This window comes from Halichoerus grypus, chromosome X (assembly GCF_964656455.1).
Source record: "Halichoerus grypus chromosome X, mHalGry1.hap1.1, whole genome shotgun sequence".
Lineage (NCBI taxonomy): Eukaryota > Metazoa > Chordata > Mammalia > Carnivora > Phocidae > Halichoerus > Halichoerus grypus.
In genome coordinates this window covers 57,287,154-57,306,085 of record NC_135727.1, presented here as the reverse complement: position 1 = coordinate 57,306,085, position 18,932 = coordinate 57,287,154, and the positions used below count along the sequence as shown (strand labels likewise).

The following is an 18,932-nucleotide window of genomic DNA, read 5'->3' as shown; positions in this document are numbered from 1 at the left end:
GCCCATGCTGTGCCTATTTGTGCCAGGTACTGTTCTAAGAGCTTAGCAAATAATTTCCTTAAAACTCCTAACAACCCTAAGAGGTAGATACTATTGTTATTCCCTTTTTATAAGGGAGGAAACTGAAAAAAACAGGATTTAACCAGTAGGTAAGTGGCAGAGAAGGATTCAAACAGAAAGTCTGTTTAAGGGTCTCTACTCTTAACAACTACACTGTTGTACCTCTCAGGATACATTAAAACATAAAACTAGAATCAAGATTAATTGTTCATTCAATAAATATGTATTATTCAAAAGCTTATTTTAGAGTTAATTCCTTCTATTTTTAAATGTACCTGAAGAATATGGGTCTGTGCATACAGGACCATGATTAAAGACTGTAGATTCAAGAATGAGTATTTTCAAAATCTAATATAGTCAAAAGAAAAATAGCCACACTGTGAATCCCATTTTTCTTTTAACAAACTCAGATGTTTGTTAAAAAACATCTCATCTTTGTTTTCCCCCCATATTGGGGGGAAAACAAAGGAGAGAGGGAAACAAACCACAAGAGACTCTTAACAATAGAGAACTGACGGTTGATGAAGGCAGGTGGGTGGGGGATGGGCTAGATGGGTGAAGGATATTAAGGAGGGCACTTGTGATGAGCACTGGGCGTTGTATGTAAGTGATGAATCACTGAATTCTACTCGTAAAACCAATATTGCACTGTATGTTAACTAAAATTTAAATAAAAATAAAAAACCCTCTGGTCGGAAAGCAAAAAGTTGAAAGATATGGCTGTTTACAAATACATGTGCATTTGTATGAAATAATGTAGGGATACCAGTGTAAGTGCAAATTATAAATGACAGGTTTATGACTTTCAAGTGTGCATGAATTAAAGACTACAGGAGTCATTTACAAACAGCTGAAATTAGTTTGGTTTCTTGAGTAGGCTACATATACTTTCCTGTTTATGCTATTCATTTGTTTAGCAAACTGTTTACAGACTACAAAGTAAAAACATTCAAATTATTATGAATCCTGACTTGGTGAGATTAAAATCGGTGAAGTTTTACCACAGGGATATGGCACTTTTTGGTGCCACTATTTCACTATATTGGGCAAGTAAGAGTCTACTGCCTAATTTGCGGAAAGGGGAGAAGAAAGAGAGGTTGAGGCATGAAGGGATAGAGAAATAAGGAAGAGGAATGGCTAAAAGCTATATTAATTATTTCAGCACCAACACAGAGTTCTTTTTTATAAATCATTTCTCTAGTACATGAAAAAAAATAGTTTGTCCTACAATATTTAATTTCTATGGTAAATTCTAATCCGATTTTTTAAATAAATAATTTATTAAGCACCTACTATATGCCAGCCGAAGTTCCAAGCAGTTCTATTGAAGCAGTTAACTACATATGAGTAAAATACACCAAATTCAATAGTAAGGCAAAAATTATGGCATACCCATTTTGTAAAAGGCTATGTACTAGAAACTACAGGAGACATAAAGAGGACTACATTTTATACAGCAAATATACCTATCAATAGACATACTATAAGGTAATTTAATTACATAATTAAATTCTAAATACCATATCTTGTTTGTATAAAGTGAATGAAGAGTCTATAATATATGTTTCAGTAATTACAAAAACACTAATTCCAAATACCAAGACCATGAAGTCATACAACTTTTATAATACCCTACTTGATGTTGGACAATCTTCAATGCACTTTCCCTAACATCATCACATTTGAGTTTCAGAGTAGCCCAGGGCAGGAGTTAGGATGAGATTTAATTACCATTTCCATTATATAGGTGAAACAATGGAGGCTCTGAGAATTTAAATGACATGTTCAAGTTCATGCAAATAATATGACAGAGCTAGAATCAGAATCCAATTCTGAGACTGATAGTTTTGTAACATGGAAAACCTTGTAACTTTCATGAAACAAGACAAGGAATTTTACAAAAACAGTTTTTTGAGCATTCCCTACCAAAGTAGAAAGCAAATTGATGAAAAAGTTGGAAATGAAGAGCTTCATTAAAATTTTATGCAATCACACTAATTGGATCACTTTGGAACAAAAAACAACTTAAACAGGGGAATAGTAGAGAACACATGGAAATTCAGCTATCTAACATAGACTTACACTTGCCAACAAGTAAAGCCTTAGATCTTTGTAATTTGGTAGCCTTCAGGGTTGTTTTTTGAATTGGCTTGAAAATAGACACACTTCACATACTATTTCTATTACACTTGCACAAAAGTACACTGGTTCCAAAGAGATAGTTCAAGAATTGTTTCGAATGATCCTTAAAAAGACTATGCAATAACACAGTGTTACCTTTCAATTTAATCAAACTAAAATCTCAGCTCCAAACAATGGGCTTAAATTCAATTGTCATTCTGGCCCTATATGAAGTCAGCCACCTTTCACTCTACTACAAGGTATTAGAATTATTTTAAGATTTGGAGTAGTACGCATTACGTAACCAGGGGAGAAAACAACTGGGCTGAGTTTTTGTATCTATGTGTGAGGATAATCTAGTATCTGAATTTTTAGCATTGAAGGAGGCTATTACTAAAATAAAAACTGAAACGACGTAATTTGGGGAACAAATATAATTCTAATATGTTCATGAGTCACAATAAATGCTCTAGCACCACACACTTATATATTTCAATAAGAAGTTATTCCCAAATTAAAAGTCTTTTCCTGTCACAACCTGAGGAATAATGCCGTCAAGGACACAAAAACATTCCATTGCTTTATTAACAACAATGCTCAATGATCTGTGAATAACCTGGAAAAAAAAATGAAGATTATTGAATTATTTTACCAATCTATCCATCCATCACCAGAGAACAGGTTTCAAAATGATGGATTATCTCACCACCCTGCTGTTTATCCCACACAATACTCTCTCCTCAAGGGAAAAACAAACAAATGATCATACAAACATAATCATGCCTACCCTCTATACCTTATGTATCATTTCTATGCCAATATTATTAACTAGAGGGCTAAATGTCTTTAAAATTGTATGCAAAAGATTCAGAAAATGAGGTATGTTGCTCTCTTTTTTTACCCTCCAGGATTCTACAATTTATAAAAATTCTATTCAAACAACAGCCCTCCAACTTTTGGGAGACAACCTTTTGGTTAAGCTATTCAACATTGCTCTTCAAATTTAATAAGGGCAGTTCTCAATTGAGATAGTGCATCTCAGTGGTTCTTAACCTTCTTGGGAGGTGACAGACTCCCTTGATAAAATGATAAAACTATGAATGCCCTTCCTAGAAAAATGCAGCCATGTATATCACACACACAAAATTTGGCATGCAATTTCAGAGTATTCTCCCCAAAACCCAGATGATTATTCCAGGTATTGGAATGCCAGGTTAAGGACTCTGAATTTGAAGAACTCCCCTTACTATACCCAGCCTTCCAATGCTATTTTAGGCTGTCAGATACAAGTTTCTAAAATGATGGCTGTAAGTTTGCTTATACTATAACTGAAGATGGCCAAATAAAAAAATTTCTACATATGAAGTTATATTTCTTATATAATAAAGACATAATTTTAATTTTAGCATGGTAATACCAACATTCAATGGTATTCAATTCAACTCAATTTTAGCATGGTAATACCAACATTCAAATGGTTGAATGAACTATGGTATATACATCCATATACCGGAGAACTACTCAACCATTAAAATTTTTTTAAGTATGCATGTATATACACATTTATAAATAGATGCCCATATAAGCGTGGAAAAGATGGGAAAATATGCAACTGAACAATGTTAACTCAAGGGGTGGAATTTGTGGGTGGGGAACAGGGCTTGTATTTCTTTATAAAAGTGAGTGTGTTTGTTTCCTATTTTTTTCAGTATTTTTATTTTTTCTCTAACTACTAAGATTGTATGTTACCAAGAATTTGCTTTATAATGGCTATTTAGTATCTTCAATATGTCAGGAAATTTGCCAAATTACCTAAGTTGTTCCACTGATTCAAATGTCAAGATCTTTTACAATGTTCTGGTCCTTAAAGAATTTTTACATAGCTCCAGATTATAGAACCAAAAATTGAGTAGTAAGACTTTAAGAAAGAACGGCAAGAATATTTTATTCTCCCTGCCTCTCAACATTTTGGCTAGAGTCGACTATACCAATTCAATATATACTGAATTGGACTAACCCATTATTTCTCAAACAGGGAGTAGTTTGTCCTTAGAGGATATTTGTCAATGTCTGGAGACATTTTGTCTGTCACAAGTAGGTAGGTGGGTGAAGGTAGTGACATCTAGTGCGTAGAGGCCAGGGATGCTGCTAAACATCCTACTATGTACAGGACAGCCCATCCCCCAACACAGCCAAGAATTATCCTGCTAAAAATGTCAAGTATCCTGTCAAAAATGAGATTAAGAAATTCTGGCCTAAACCAAAAGCCTCAAAACAATTATGTATCTCACATAATCAGGCCATGTTCAATGATAGGTGGGATCATACCACTCACTGATGGTACTTGGCTCAGAGTAGAACCCAATCTTGCTCTTTTCTGGAAATGGATAGGTTAACTGAACAATCTGAGATTCCTGTAACTCTATCAAAGTATCATCTTGTGTGCCTTGATTAATTTCATGCAAAATCTCTTTAGACTCTTTCTGATCATTTCTGAGTACTGATGTCATTCATACCTACATTACACACTCTGGAACCTGATGAAATATACTTTCTTATTCTGTAATTGATCCATAAGTGTACATTTTCTTTCCTCAACTAAACACTCTTGACATTAACATCAAAGTCTACATCATATTCTTTTTCATATATATCTATTATACCTAGGCAGAGAATGGATGCTTTAAAAAATAGCTGTTGAATTAAATGGGAAGAAATGAAAATAACCAAATTTACAATAAAGGACATAGATGCTTCTTCACAACTTTTCTGTCACTCTAAATCCTTTTCTTCTTGTTGATCAGAATTGGGCCCAGAGAGCAATTACCCTGGTTACTTACTCTTCAGCTGTGTTCCCTAGACAACAGCAACACTTGGAAACTTATTAGAAATGCAAATTTTCAGGCTTCACACCAGATCTAAAAGTCAGAAACTCCAGGAATGGGGCCCAGTAATGGTGTTAAATTCTGACACAGGTGAAGGCTTGAAAACACTGCTCTACCACTTCTTTGACACACAATTTTTTGCAGCAATTCATAAATACCTATTCATTAATTTACCCATCAAATACTTAATGACTAATGTACACTAGGCAGTGCACTGAGGCAATCTTGTAATATCCCCTAATATCAGGGTTTTTAAAAAGTATTATTACTATATTTGGTAGATAAAAGACTATTGAACTGATTAAACTGGGGTCAGAAAACCCGCCACCTATTTTGTAAAGAAAGTTTCTGGAACACAGCCATGTCCATCCTTTTACATATTGTCTATGACTGCAAATAGTTTCAAGGGAGACCACATGTCTTACAAAGCCAAAACTATTTACTATCTGACCCTTTACAGAAAAAAATTTGTTGACCCACTATATTAGAATACTAAATCTGGCTCAGTCCCTAATTCAGACAACAGCAGCAGCAGCAATAATTATAATAATCATACTAAGAGTAATAACAGCTAATACTTATGTAGTACACTAAGGCAATCAATGTTTTAACCACTTTCTGGATATTAATTCATTTTCATCCTTACAACCTATGAGGTAGATGCTATTATCATCCCCATGAAAAAATGAGGAAACTGGAGCACAGAGAGGTTAAATAACTGGCCCAAGAATACACAGCTAGTAAATGGCAGAACCAGGATTTAACCCCCATGGGTCTGGCTCTAAAATGTACCCTCTTGTTCATTATACTATACTTAACTACTTCTCCTTCACAACACTAGAGCATAAATATCTGGTTGCATCTATCCCAAGAGGTGCCTGAAAATTACAGTTCCAATAGCAACATTTTCCAAGTTTTCCCATCTCTCTTCTGTCTTTATACTCCAGAAGCACCTTTATTATAAACTCTTTAGGACCTCTTCTTTTCATAAGCTCTTAAGGAATGATTATCTGAGTAAAAAATGTTTTCTTTTATGGAAAATTCATAACAATAGTTCTCAATCCTTGTTTTTAGGTCATGGATGACCATGAAAATCTGATGAAACTATGAGTTCCTCTCATAAAGACACACATATAACATTTTGTATATAAATTCCAAGGACCCAAGGACCCTAGATTAAGAACCTTTGGCATAGCATATCTCAGTGCAGCTCTCTACTCAGCTGCAGTGCTGCAAAACAATAATGTGTAGTGATCCACAATGAAAATATTTCTTACTTAACTATAGGACTTTTGCACTCAATGTTCATTTAATTAATGTTTCTGTTGAATTCACTTTGGCAATTTTTTAACCTTTAATTTCAAATATTTAAGGTTCAATTCAATAATCAAGCTTTACACATACAAACAATTTGGACTGGTCAAATCTACCAATTAGATATAGGTCGTTTCCACACCTACATTTTTAGGTGTATCATGGAGTTCTACCTATGACACTGAGGTGGGGTGGGGGCAGGGAACCAATGGGGTTGGGAGCATGAAACACAGGAATGGTAACTAGCCTCCAAAACGTATAAAATCTAACTGCTACTGGGCTCATCTGCATTAGTGTTCATCAAATGCAAACATAAAAATTATAGGGCTGAAGGGGAAATCTGTTTGCTCGTAATGTTTTTCCTTTTACCTTTATCTATTAGGTAAAATGTGGGAAGTTGAAAGAATTCCTTTATTCATCTAAAGTAGTATTTCCTACTGGGCACAGAATTGGAAGATGTTTCTAAGAATACTGTAAGAATGGCCCTTAGTCTCACCTGCTTTTTTTTTACAAAGTGACTATGTATTGACAGTAAGAAATCCTAACAAATTACAAGTTGTTAAAAGCTGACAAATACCACAAATATTTTTTTAAATCCCCCAAAATAACAATATTTTTATTAACTATCTCCTTTTAGTTTTTTCAGAAAATGTTTAAAAATTGTGGGACACCTGGGTGGCTCAGTCGGTTAAGCGTCTGACTTGATTTCAGCTCAGGTCATGATCTCAGGATCGTGGGATTGAGTCCTGCATTGGGCTCTGTGTTCAGTGTGGAGTCTGCTTGTCCTTCTTCCTCTGCTCCTCCCCCCTGCTTGTTCTCTCTTTCTCAAATAAAGAAATAAAATCTTTAAAAAAATTGTATAAGATTGTGTAAGAGGTAAGTCATGAAGAATGCATACCAGGAAATCTGCTTTCTAGCCTCAGCCTCTTTTTATCTTTCCTCATTTATAAAATTAGACCATCAAAACAACATGAAAGCATTCTTTCAATTCCAATTTTTTTTTTGTTATATTACTACCAGAATAGTAGGGAGAATTTTACAAGAAAAGAGATTAAAGAGAATGCTGTTAAAGGGAAATAATAATGTACTGTTAAAGTATCTAGATCTATAATCTAAGCCATGCTTATGTGGGTGGAAGGGCAAGAACATTGGGGGCAGACTTTAAGAAGCCATCTCAATTTTGCTCTGACTTTACATGCAACTGAATATATAAACTCATAAAACTTTCCATTGGTATAATCTTTGGCCAATTTTAACATTTCTCTTGGTTTTCCAATAGGTTCATCCAGGTTAACAAATGTCTTTTAGATTTCTGAAAATTCCCTAAATAAAAAGTGTTGGTTATTAGAGAATAAAATAGGCAGGTTACTTTGGTCTGAGAGATGTTTTCTACAGAGTTCTCCAAATATAACAATAAAGCAGAGGAAAAAGATAAAACAATAGAAAATACTTTACAATTTATATTAAAAATAAATTCCATGATTATAACAAAATCAGAGTACCATCTATGTGGTCCCTTGTAGGCATCATTATTCAAGGCATTGCTGAATGAATTTATCAAGTGGGAGAGTCCCTTTCCTATCTTTCCATGCTATTCCTATAATCTTGAGCAAGTTACTTACATATTTTGGACTTTTGGTGTTCTCTCATTCTCTCTTTTTTTTTTTTAAAGATTTTATTTATTTATTTGAGAAAGAGAGAATGAAAGACAGAGAGCACGAGAGGGAAGAGGGTCAGAGAGAGAAGCAGACTCCCTGCTGAGCAGGGAGCCCGATGTGGGACTCGATCCCGGGACTCCAGGATCATGGCCTGAGCTGAAGGCAGTCGCTCAACCAACTGAGCCACCCAGGCGCCCCTCATTCTCTCTTTTTAAAAGCTATAAGTTAGAGATCAACTTGTGTTCCAAAATTTCCTGAGGCAGATCTCGCATTTGTTCAATTTTCCACAGTCAATACTCAAAAAAATGTCACGAGTACAAACACCTAGTAAAAAGTATTTGGTGGTGATTCTACATGTGTGTGCATGCACAATATTTATATTACATGTTAAAAATAAAAAAAACACATCTTTTATGTTTTAAGAATCCTACTACATTAAAGGAAAAAAGGAAATAAAATTTAGGCCACTGAAGAATGGAAGACTGAATTACCCAGTAAATTATCAGTTGAATAAACTCTTCTTATAAAAATCAAGTAACAATCCCTGGGCAGTCTAAGTCTACTTATAAAAAAGTGTAAAGTTTGTTTGATCCCACTGGTACTGCTCCAATTCACAGGTTATGACACACTATGTGAAACCTACTCTGAACTAGAAAGTTCTAAAAGCTACCATGTTACCAACCACACAGATAACAGAAATAAATTAGTCAGGGCTTAAAAAGGACTTCTGTTTAGAAGATATATTGAGAGAGTCTAAAAACCTATATACTGCACACATATCCTGTCCAGTGTGTCAGAAAAAATACTAACCAATATACGGCGGTAGGGAAAATTCTGTGGCTTGCTAGACTAGAAAAATACAGTTTTCAATGACTTTTCTTCCCAAAAGGTCCAATTTATGACATATTAGTGGGTAGTATTACAATAAGTAAGCTTCACATTTTTTACTTAAAAATAAATCTACCAGGGATCCTGGGTGGTTTCAGTCGGTTAAGTGTCTGACTCTTGATTTCGGCTCCAGTCATGATCTCAGGGTCCTGGGATGGAGCCCAGTGTCGGGATGCCCACTGAGTGAAGAGTCTGCTTGTCTCTCTCTCCCTCTGCCCCTCTCCTGTTTGCTCACTTGCTCTCTCTCTCTTAAATAAATAAACCTTTTAAAAAATCTACCTATTTAAATGTATAAAAACCTCAAAGGGTGTTTATTAATGAAAGTTATCTCTAGTAGTTAAAATGTTATACTGTTTATGCAGAATTCATTTAGAATGCAAGGATATGACTTACAAATGTCTTTGAATCCTCACATAAATATGCATGCATGCCATTTATATCAGTAGCCTTGATGAGTACCCACTGTAACTGGCTGAGAAATGCTTAGGCTTATAATAAAACAGAATATAGAATAGTGGTTAGAAATCACAGAACAGGTGACACCTAATTCTGATAAACTGGTGATAAAAAGTGTAGGCTATGATGTATAGATGGTAGTAGTGTTACTACTTTAGGATATAAACAAAACAACATTTATATGAAATTATAAACTGTGATGCAGGGAATCAAATATAAAGTTAATATCCCTAGGCTAATGCATTTTTATTATAATTCACATACATATATGTGTGTGTGTAAGTGTGTATATATTTTATACACCTCAGAGACCTTAGATTTACTTTAATTACCAAAAAAACACCCAAAAGTTTAATATACTACTTCCAAAAAAATGGAGAAAGTTTTTGGTTTATTTTGTTTTTAATCAACTACCTATATGTATATACATTTAATTATATAATTCCCTGAAAGTATCAGTTCAAATTGCAGAGAGTGAGGTATAATTTTTATAATAAACATTAAATCTATATCATACACAAAATTCTGAGATACACTCTATAGAGGATAAAAAGATGTAGAAGGCTGATAAAAACTCAGCCTTAAAGAGAGTACAGAGGTGCTGGGGTGGCTCAGTCGGTTGAGCTTTCGACTCTTGATTTTGGCTCAGGTCATAATCTCAGGGCTGTGAGATCAAGCCCCAGCTATGGGCTCAAGGTGGAATCTGCTTCTTTCCCCCTCTCCTTCTCCCTTGGCTCCACCCCCTGCTCATGTGCACGTGAGCACACATGCACTCCCACTCTCGTGCTCTCTCTAAAATAAATAAATAAATCTTAAAAAAAAGAGGGTACAATCATTTTTGGGGAAAAATGTCTTCTTTATCTAGGATTCAACACATATAAGGTCTCATTTTGAAATTTTATATCAGTATAGGACAAACAAAACTTTTCAGTGTTTTTTCCCTTAAAAACAACAAACAAACAAACACCAAACAGTATTTACTAGATGTAAATATGATCTGAATTAGGAAAGGAAATACAGGGATTTAGTGGAAAAACAGGAATGTTTTCAAAAAATGGTAAGGAAAACCAGTGAGCTTCTGTTCACTCCCCAGTGTTCATTCTGTCCCTATTCCTTACCTAAAAGCTCTGTAGGAGTGAGTAGCAAGTGGCAACACAAGAAAAAATAGTGTGGCTCCTTTTACATCAGGCAATGCCACAGGAAGAGGAAAAGAATGATTAAGAAAACCAGAAAACCTCCCTCTTAGTTTAAATTGATAGGAGGACCTCTGGTCCTGTGGGAAATGACATTCCCTATTCATGCCTACTTTGACAAGTAACTGGAGAAGGAAGAGTTTGTCTGGAAATACATAGATCTATCATATTCAGAATTAAATTACTTTCAAATTTATAACATTCTCACCTCTGCATGATTAAGAAATGTGGACGGGAGAATATCTACTTCCAGCAGTATATTGGACTGGATACTGTGAAGGGACCTCTTGTTTCTACCAAAAAAAAATGACTTTTTACATTAAGCATAACTTTTATTGCACTGCTGAGATTGAAAGAAATAAATGTCTACAAGAAACTCCCCAAACCCAAATACACACACACAGTACAAACAAACCTTGAGCTAAATTCAAAGCTTCAAGAAAAAAAAAAACAACACTGCAATTAAATAAAAGCAAGTCTTGGGGCGCCTGGGTGGCTCATTCGGTTAAGCGTCTGCCTTCGGCTCAGGTCATGATCCCAGGGTCCTGGGATCGAGCCCCATGTCGGGCTCTCTGCTCAGTGGGAGCCTGCTTCTCCCTCTCCCTGTTGCTCCCCCTGCTTGTACTCTCTCTCTCTGTCAAATCAATCAGTCAATAAAATCTTAGTTAAAAAAAAAGCAAGTCTTCATTCTAGCCATAAGTAATACTCTTCCCAAGATACATGAACCATGTTTTTAAACAGTCATGTCACTACGAGATGCATTTTTTAAGTTTTTATTTAAATTCCAGTTAGTTAACATACAATGTAACTTTATATTTCAGGTGTACAATATAGTGATTCAACACTTCCATAAAATACTTGGTGCTCATCACAAGTGCACTCCTTAAACCCAATCACTTATTTAACCCATTCCCCCACCCATCTCCAGTCTAGTAACTATCTGTTTATTCTAAGAGATGCATTTCTAATACAGTTTTACTTTTATGTTAAAAAAAAGTCTTGTTGCTCATATTAATCAGTGTGGCAACTGTACCTGGGGTTCCTTTAATAAGAAAGGATCCTCCTTTAATAAGAAAGGATCCCCTTATTATATGCAACTGATGAATTATTGAACACTACATCTGAAACTAATGATGTACTGTATGTTGGCTAATTGAATTTAAATTAAAAAAAAAAAAAGAGGGCGCCTGGGTGGCTCAGATGGTTAAGCGTCTTAAGCGTCTGCCTTCGGCTCAGGTCATGATCCCAGGGTCCTGGGATCGAGCCCCACATCGGGCTCCCTGCTTGGCGGGGAGCCTGCTTCTCCCTCTCCCTCTACTGTTCCCCCTGCTTGTGCTCTCTCGCTCTATCAAAAAAAAAAAAAAAAAAAAAATCTTAAAAAAAAAAAGAAAGGATCCCCTGAAAGGAACTGAAATGGTCCCAAATCTTAGTGCTTTCTGGCTGAAGCAAACACAAATAATCCTTGAAGGAAAGCATCCTTAATTTGGGTCCCCAGATTTCCAAAGATTAAAACCAATCAAATATAAACTCTCAAAGATAAACATGGCACAAGAAACTAAACCAATAACATGAATCAACAGAAACAATACATGGCAGAATGTAAGATATATGGACAAAATGAACAAGCAAAAGAAAATATCAAACAACAAGAAAGATTTGGGGATAGGAGGAGCAGAGCTTCTACAAATGAAAGATTACAATATTGAAGTAAAAAAATGAGAGGATTAAACTACAGATCAGAGACAAATAGAGAGAATTAATAAACTGGAAAAGAGATCTTAATAAAGTACCCAGAATATAGCCAGAATGACAAGGAGATAGAAAGTATGAAAAAGAGATTAAGAAATAGGGATGAGAGAATGCAAAATTCTAAAACATTTCTAGTTAGGGTTCCAAAAAAGTAAGGAGAGAGACAATGGAGGAAAACCAGTATTTGCAAAGATACTGGCTGACAATTTTCCAAAATGATAAATGACAATTCAGATAGAGGAAATACACTGAAGTTGTTTGAACCATATGAAATTGTAGGTCAAAATGGTTTAATATTATTAATTACACATGGTTTAACTGATACCAAGCTAGATAAAGAAACACCTAAATTCACTGTAGTGAAAATGCAGAACACCAAAAACGAACTATCTTAAAAACAACCTGAGAGAAAAGAAATATGATTTATAAACAAATGACAATTAGGCTGACATCAATTTTTCAACAGCAAAAGAAGGAATCCAAATGACAGTGGAATAAAATTTTAAAGTACTGAGAAAAAGAATTGCCAACCTAGAAATGTTTTCCTCACAAATCTTCCCTCAAAACAAAAAGGCAAAAAAAAGTTATGTTCATATACAAACTAGGCATTTACTGCCAACAGATGTAAACCAGAGGAACTTTTAAAATTGGATACTTCAAAAGGAAGGAACAGACTCCTATTAACAAGATTCATCATGCTTGGTAAAAGACAGAGATTGTCAAATGGGATTAAAAATATGCATTAATTTGCTATTTAGAGCCCCAAATACAGACTCAGAAGACTCAGAGATGGAGAAAGATAAAACAGGCAAATACTAATAAGTTGTAGTAGCTATTATAATATCAGACAAAGTAGACTTTAAGGAAAAAAAATGCATTATTAGGGATGGAGAAAGCAAATAATGTAAAATATTACATTCATCAGGAAGATTAAACAGTTATAAATTTAAATGATCTTAACAAATTGCCTCAAAATAAATATAAGGTAAAAACTGACAGAATTATAGGGAGAAATTGAGAAATCAAACATCATAATGGGAGATTTTAAAATACTTTATTAATGGTAGATCAAAGGAAAAAACTCAATAAAATTTGCAAATTACAAAAAAAAAAATTTGCAAATTACAACTCAAAGCCTGCCTTATTAGACTCCAAGACCAATAATTAGAGAACCCTGTGCCCAAGAACTAAACGCATTCTTCTTGAACATAAATGGAAAAATTACAAAAATTGATGACATACTAAGTCATAACATAAAGCTCGAAGTATTAATACCATAAAAACATGTTTTCCGGGCGCCTGGGTGGCTCAGTTGGTTAAGCGACTGCCTTCGGCTCAGGTCGTGATCCTGGAGTCCCAGGATCGAGTCCCGCATCAGGCTCCCTGCTCGGCAGGGAGTCTGCTTCTCCCTCTGACCCTCCTCCCTCTCATGCTCTCATTCTCTCTCTCTCAAATAAATAAATAAAATCTTTAAAAAAACAAAAAAAAACATGTTTTCCATAGCAGCAATGTCCACAATAGCCAAATTGTGGAAGGAGCCAAGATGCCCTTCAACAGATGAATGGATAAAGATGCAGTTCGTATATACAATGGAATATTACTCAGCCATAAGAAAGGATGAATACCTACCATTTACATCGACATGGATGGAACTGGAGGGTATTATGCTAAGTGAAATATGTCAATAAGATAAAGACAATTATCATATGGTTTCACTCATATGTGGAATATAAGAAATAGGGCAGAGGACAATAGGGGAAGGGAGGAAAAACTGAATGGGAAGAAATCTGAGAGGGAGACAAACCATGAGAGACTCTTGACTCTGGGAAACAAACTGACGGTTGTGGATAAGGAGGAGGGTGGGGGGATGGGGTAACCGAGTGATGGGCATTAAAGGAGGGCACGTGATGTGATGAGCACTGGGTGTTATACACAACTAATGAATCACTGAACATTATATCAAAAACTAATGATGTACACTATGTTGGTTAATTGAATTTAAATAAAAAAACATATTTTCCAGACGTAAATTAATTTTCTACAATGAAATTAGACGGTAAGAGCAAAAGAATCAACCAAATCAGCTATTTTAAAACCTCTCATAATGGGGCGCCTGGGTGGCTCAGTGGGTTACACGCCTGCCTTTAGCTCAGTTCATGATCCCGGACTCCCAGGATCGAGCCCCGCATCAGGCTCCCTGCTCAGTGGGGATTCTGCTTCTCCCTCTCCCACCCCCCCTGCTTGCGCACTCTGTCAAATAAGTAAATCTTTAAAAAAATAAATAAATAAAACCCCTCAACAATCCATGGGTCAATGTAGGAATCATAATGGAAATTAAGATATTTAAGACTAAAAGATAATGAAAATAATACGTAATAACTGTGAAGAGTCAAAAGAGGAGTTGGCACTTTATCATCTTAAATGCTTATATTAGAAAATAAAAAAGATACATATTTAACATTGGGTTTCCTCCTAAGAATTGGCAGGGACAGAAAAGGGGAGGGATGAGCTGAACAAAACCCAAAGAAAGCAAAATAAAGGAGATAATAAAGAATGGAAATTAATGAACTAGGAACACAAAGCTGGAATAGAAAGAATCAAAAAGCCAAAAAGTTGATTCTTATAGACTGTAAAACTTGCTCAAGGTTACATGGCCAATGAATGGAGAAGCCAGGACTTAAATCTTGGTAGTCTGTCTCCATAGTCCAGGTTTTTAACTACCATGCTCCACTACCCTAAAAGTGCTAAGTATAAAAAAAAAAAAGATTGTTATGTTTGACTACATTAATCTTAATAACCTCCATTCATAATGAATACCATAAAGCAAGATATACGCAACACATACAACTAAGAAAAGATTAGTATTCAGAAGAAAAACTCCTACAAATCAATAAGGAAAATACAATAACACAAGAGACAAATGGAAAAACACAGGAACATGCATTTCACGAAAGAGAAAACATGAATATCCAATAACCATATGAGAAGATGCTCCACCTCATAAGTAGTCTATGAAATGCAAAATGAAAGTATAATGTGAGGCTATTTTATGTGAGTCAGATTGACAAAAACTTAGAAACCAAATAACAAATGTTGGCAAAGATGTAGACCTATGGAAATTCTTATATACTGCTGTGGGATGTAAACTGGTACAGTGCTCTGGAGAAAAATTTGGGTACTATCTTGTATGAACATTCATATACCCCATGACTTGGAAATTCCACTCCTAGGTATGTATCCTAGAGGAATTCTTGAACATACATATCCTGAAACATACACAAGGATGTTAATAACAGCAAAAAACAAAACAAAAAAACAAAAACAAACAAACAAAAAACCCCTGGAAACATCTTGTGTCTACCAAAAGAAAAATGGAAAAATAAATTGTGGTATATTCACAATGGAATACTACATAGCAATGAAAGTAACTATAATTATGCAAAACAAGGATGGTGTTTTGAAACATAATATTGAGTGAAATAAGGAATTTACAGTGGGGTTCTATTTTATGAAGTTCAAACACAGGCCAAACTGAATATCAGACAGGTAGGTAGGCAAATACATAGATTTATAAAAGAGCAGAACAACAGAGTATGCTTGCATATACTAAATCTTGAATAAATCTCATTTTTGTCTTTTTAATTTTCATCTGTTATTTATTACCTTAAGAAGAAACAAGAGAACCAATGCCAGTCTTACCTGCAGAAACATTGAGGAAGTTCTCCTTGGCCATATAAAGGAAACAAAAATGGAGTGTTGCCATACCGCCCAAGACAGCGAAGAAAGTTTTTGGTAGCTTTGAGACCATCTATGGTATTGCAGGCTGTCTCTGATGTCATTGCAATTGAATGCAGGACAAAGTACCGGAGGTTGGGGGTTAATTTTTGAGTTTTTAAATACTCAGAAAATGTAATCTCCTCATAGGCTATGTAAAGATAAAAATTTATCAAGTTAAAATCAGAACAAAACTTCCAATTTAAAAAACACTGCACAAAAGAGATCAAGCCTGTTCAAAACACTTGGCAAAGGACCCAGGTGGCAAATATTACATTTTAGACAGAAACCACAGATTTTAGGGGAAAAAAAGAAACTAGAAACAATCTCACTATCTTAACTGAATTAATGGCACAATTTTTAAGCTTTAAATGATGAATCTTTAGTAGTTTACAGACTTAAAAAATTAGAAAAATATTAATTCATTAACCATCACAATAGGTTTCCATAATTGGCAATAATTAACTTTATTACCATTAAAACTGCAGAATAATGTCAATAATTACACTTTGAAATATTAAATATGACAAATGGCAATTTTTTGGTGACAACAATGATAGAGCGATACTTAATTTTTTTGAAATGTATATTTCTTACTAAAACTAAGAACAATAAACTATGACTAAAAAGTAAGGAAGTTAATTTCTGTGTGGCTAATGGAATCAGTCTTACTGCCTTATATCACACCTCAAAACAAGGGACCCCTAAAAACTACTCATTTAAAGAACAGAAAAAAATGTAACTGGACTGTTAGTGGTAGGAAATACAACTCCATGATGAAAGAAAAAAATATATAAAAATTATAAAAATTTACTGAGAGAACATAAGTTTACACCACTGTGAAGAACGATTTGGCAGTATCTAATGGACATGAAGCTTTAAGAGCAAGAGCCTGACTTTTAATATTCCATCAAGTAAAAAAAAAAAAAAAAATACTGCTCTATTTCTCATTGTAACCTTATAAATGAAACATCAATAGAATATTCCTATTTTGGATAATGTTTCCAGCCCAAAGCACTTAAAAAGTATAAAGCTCTGATACTAAACAGAGATGTTCAATTTTCAACAAACTCTGAAGTAACTGTATGATTTGGGTCAAAGCCAAGACTAGAAACCATGTCCTCTAATACACTCCCCATACCATCTAGCCTCTTTTTCTTAATCAGTCAAAATGAATAATTCAATATACCAAGCAAAAGTAATCCTGGGAAAATGAAAAAATATACAGATTTTTTTAACTGCTGAAAAAAATTAATGGAACAATGAAAAGAATGTATCGTCTATGAAGAACCAGTTGACAGCAGTATTTACTTAACAAGAATAAAAACTAACACCCAGCATAGCACTTCCACAATGATGAAAACATTCTATAGCTGTACTGTAGCCATAGTAGCTAATAACCACACGTGGCTACTGAGCACTTCAAATATGGCTAGTCCAACTGAGGAACTGAATTTTAAATTTAATTTTAATTAATGTTAATTTAAATAGCTACATGTTATTCATGGCTAACCTACTGGATAGTGCAGAGTAAGAATGTACTTTAACAGAGAAATGAGTGGCTTACTACATCAGAGCAAGCATATTAAAATAAGAAAGCTCAAATAACTAGAGAACACAATTTAATAGAAAACAATACCTTTATATTCATCAGGATGTTTTTCATACTCCATACAAAATGTAAAAAACTTCATTAGCATTCGCTTTTCTACCATAGTAAGTTGTTTGCTATTAAAGACATCTGCTCTAGAACAAGGAACCTGAAAAACATGATTTTAAGTTAAGAAACTGCTTCCTAGTGATGCAAGTATTCCAAATTACGTTTCTTTTCCTTTTAACTATAACAAGATCATTATTTCCATGCTAGCCATTCATGTTACCTTCCATCAGTTCTAATGGCATCTCTGTTGGCTTCAGAGCTAATTAACTTGTGAGCTCTCTTACTTAATTCTGCCAAGTTGCTCCTTATGCCATTAAAAGGCCAATGGCACGTCACCCCTAACTGGGTACAAATGACAGCTCAAATCTAGCAATACTGCCTGATATTAACCTTTTCTCAACACCAACATCAGGCTGCAGAATAACTCATGAAAAAATTAACACTAGAAATTTTGACTGAGTAATCTCTTACTATTTACTTTTACCATGCAGGATTGGAATTTGCTGCTTTGCCAGGAAAATGACAATCCTATTTGCTTATCCTTCCAAAATATATCATAATAACTTAAGCTCATACCCAGTTACAATACTTCAGTAGCAAAGTACCTGTTCCACTCTTCCTTCTCGAAATGCAAGAATCCTGGTAATATTTTTGAACTCTGCATATCGACTTACATTAGATTTGATTAAAAGATCAATTAGCAATCCTCGAGAATACAGCAGCTGTACAAAGAAAATATTTTACAGGATGAAATAAAAGGTAAAATTGTGGAAAAACTGATAAATGCTAAATAAAGATATATATAATTCCACATTTTTAAATATTTGTAAAAAGCATTATAGCTATTAATACTGTCATACATAACACACTTTACGACAGGTTTACAATTGATTATCTGAAATTCAAAACCCAAAAAACTCTGGAATCCAAAGTTTTTCCATAATTAGTTTGGCAACAAAATGACCCAAACTGATATAAGGCTCTTCCGTCTTTGCCCCACTTACTGTGAATATTCATACATTTGACTGCAGAAATATTAATAGGTTTAATTACAGAGTGCCTCCTCAGACTCTGCTAAGACTGTTGTTACGTCATCTATAGCATATCAGCATATGTACTGTATTAGTTTCTAAAATAATTTTTTAAATCTAAATAACAGAACACACCAGGCCCA

At 34.5% G+C, this 18,932-nt stretch overlaps 1 protein-coding gene across 3 annotated transcripts in view; it reads right to left on the bottom strand.

Moving 5' to 3' along the window:
* The window catches only part of CHM (CHM Rab escort protein), a 206,934-nt gene that overhangs the window by 100,217 nt on the left and 87,785 nt on the right, over nucleotides 1–18,932 (bottom strand). For all 3 annotated transcript variants that reach the window (XM_078064860.1, XM_078064861.1, XM_078064862.1), the window contains exons 6-8: nucleotides 18,364–18,480; nucleotides 17,738–17,858; nucleotides 16,024–16,249 (exon numbers count right to left, since the gene is read on the bottom strand). In XM_078064860.1, the coding sequence (XP_077920986.1) occupies nucleotides 16,024–16,249; nucleotides 17,738–17,858; nucleotides 18,364–18,480 (464 nt within the window). The remainder of the gene's footprint in view (nucleotides 1–16,023; nucleotides 16,250–17,737; nucleotides 17,859–18,363; nucleotides 18,481–18,932) is intronic.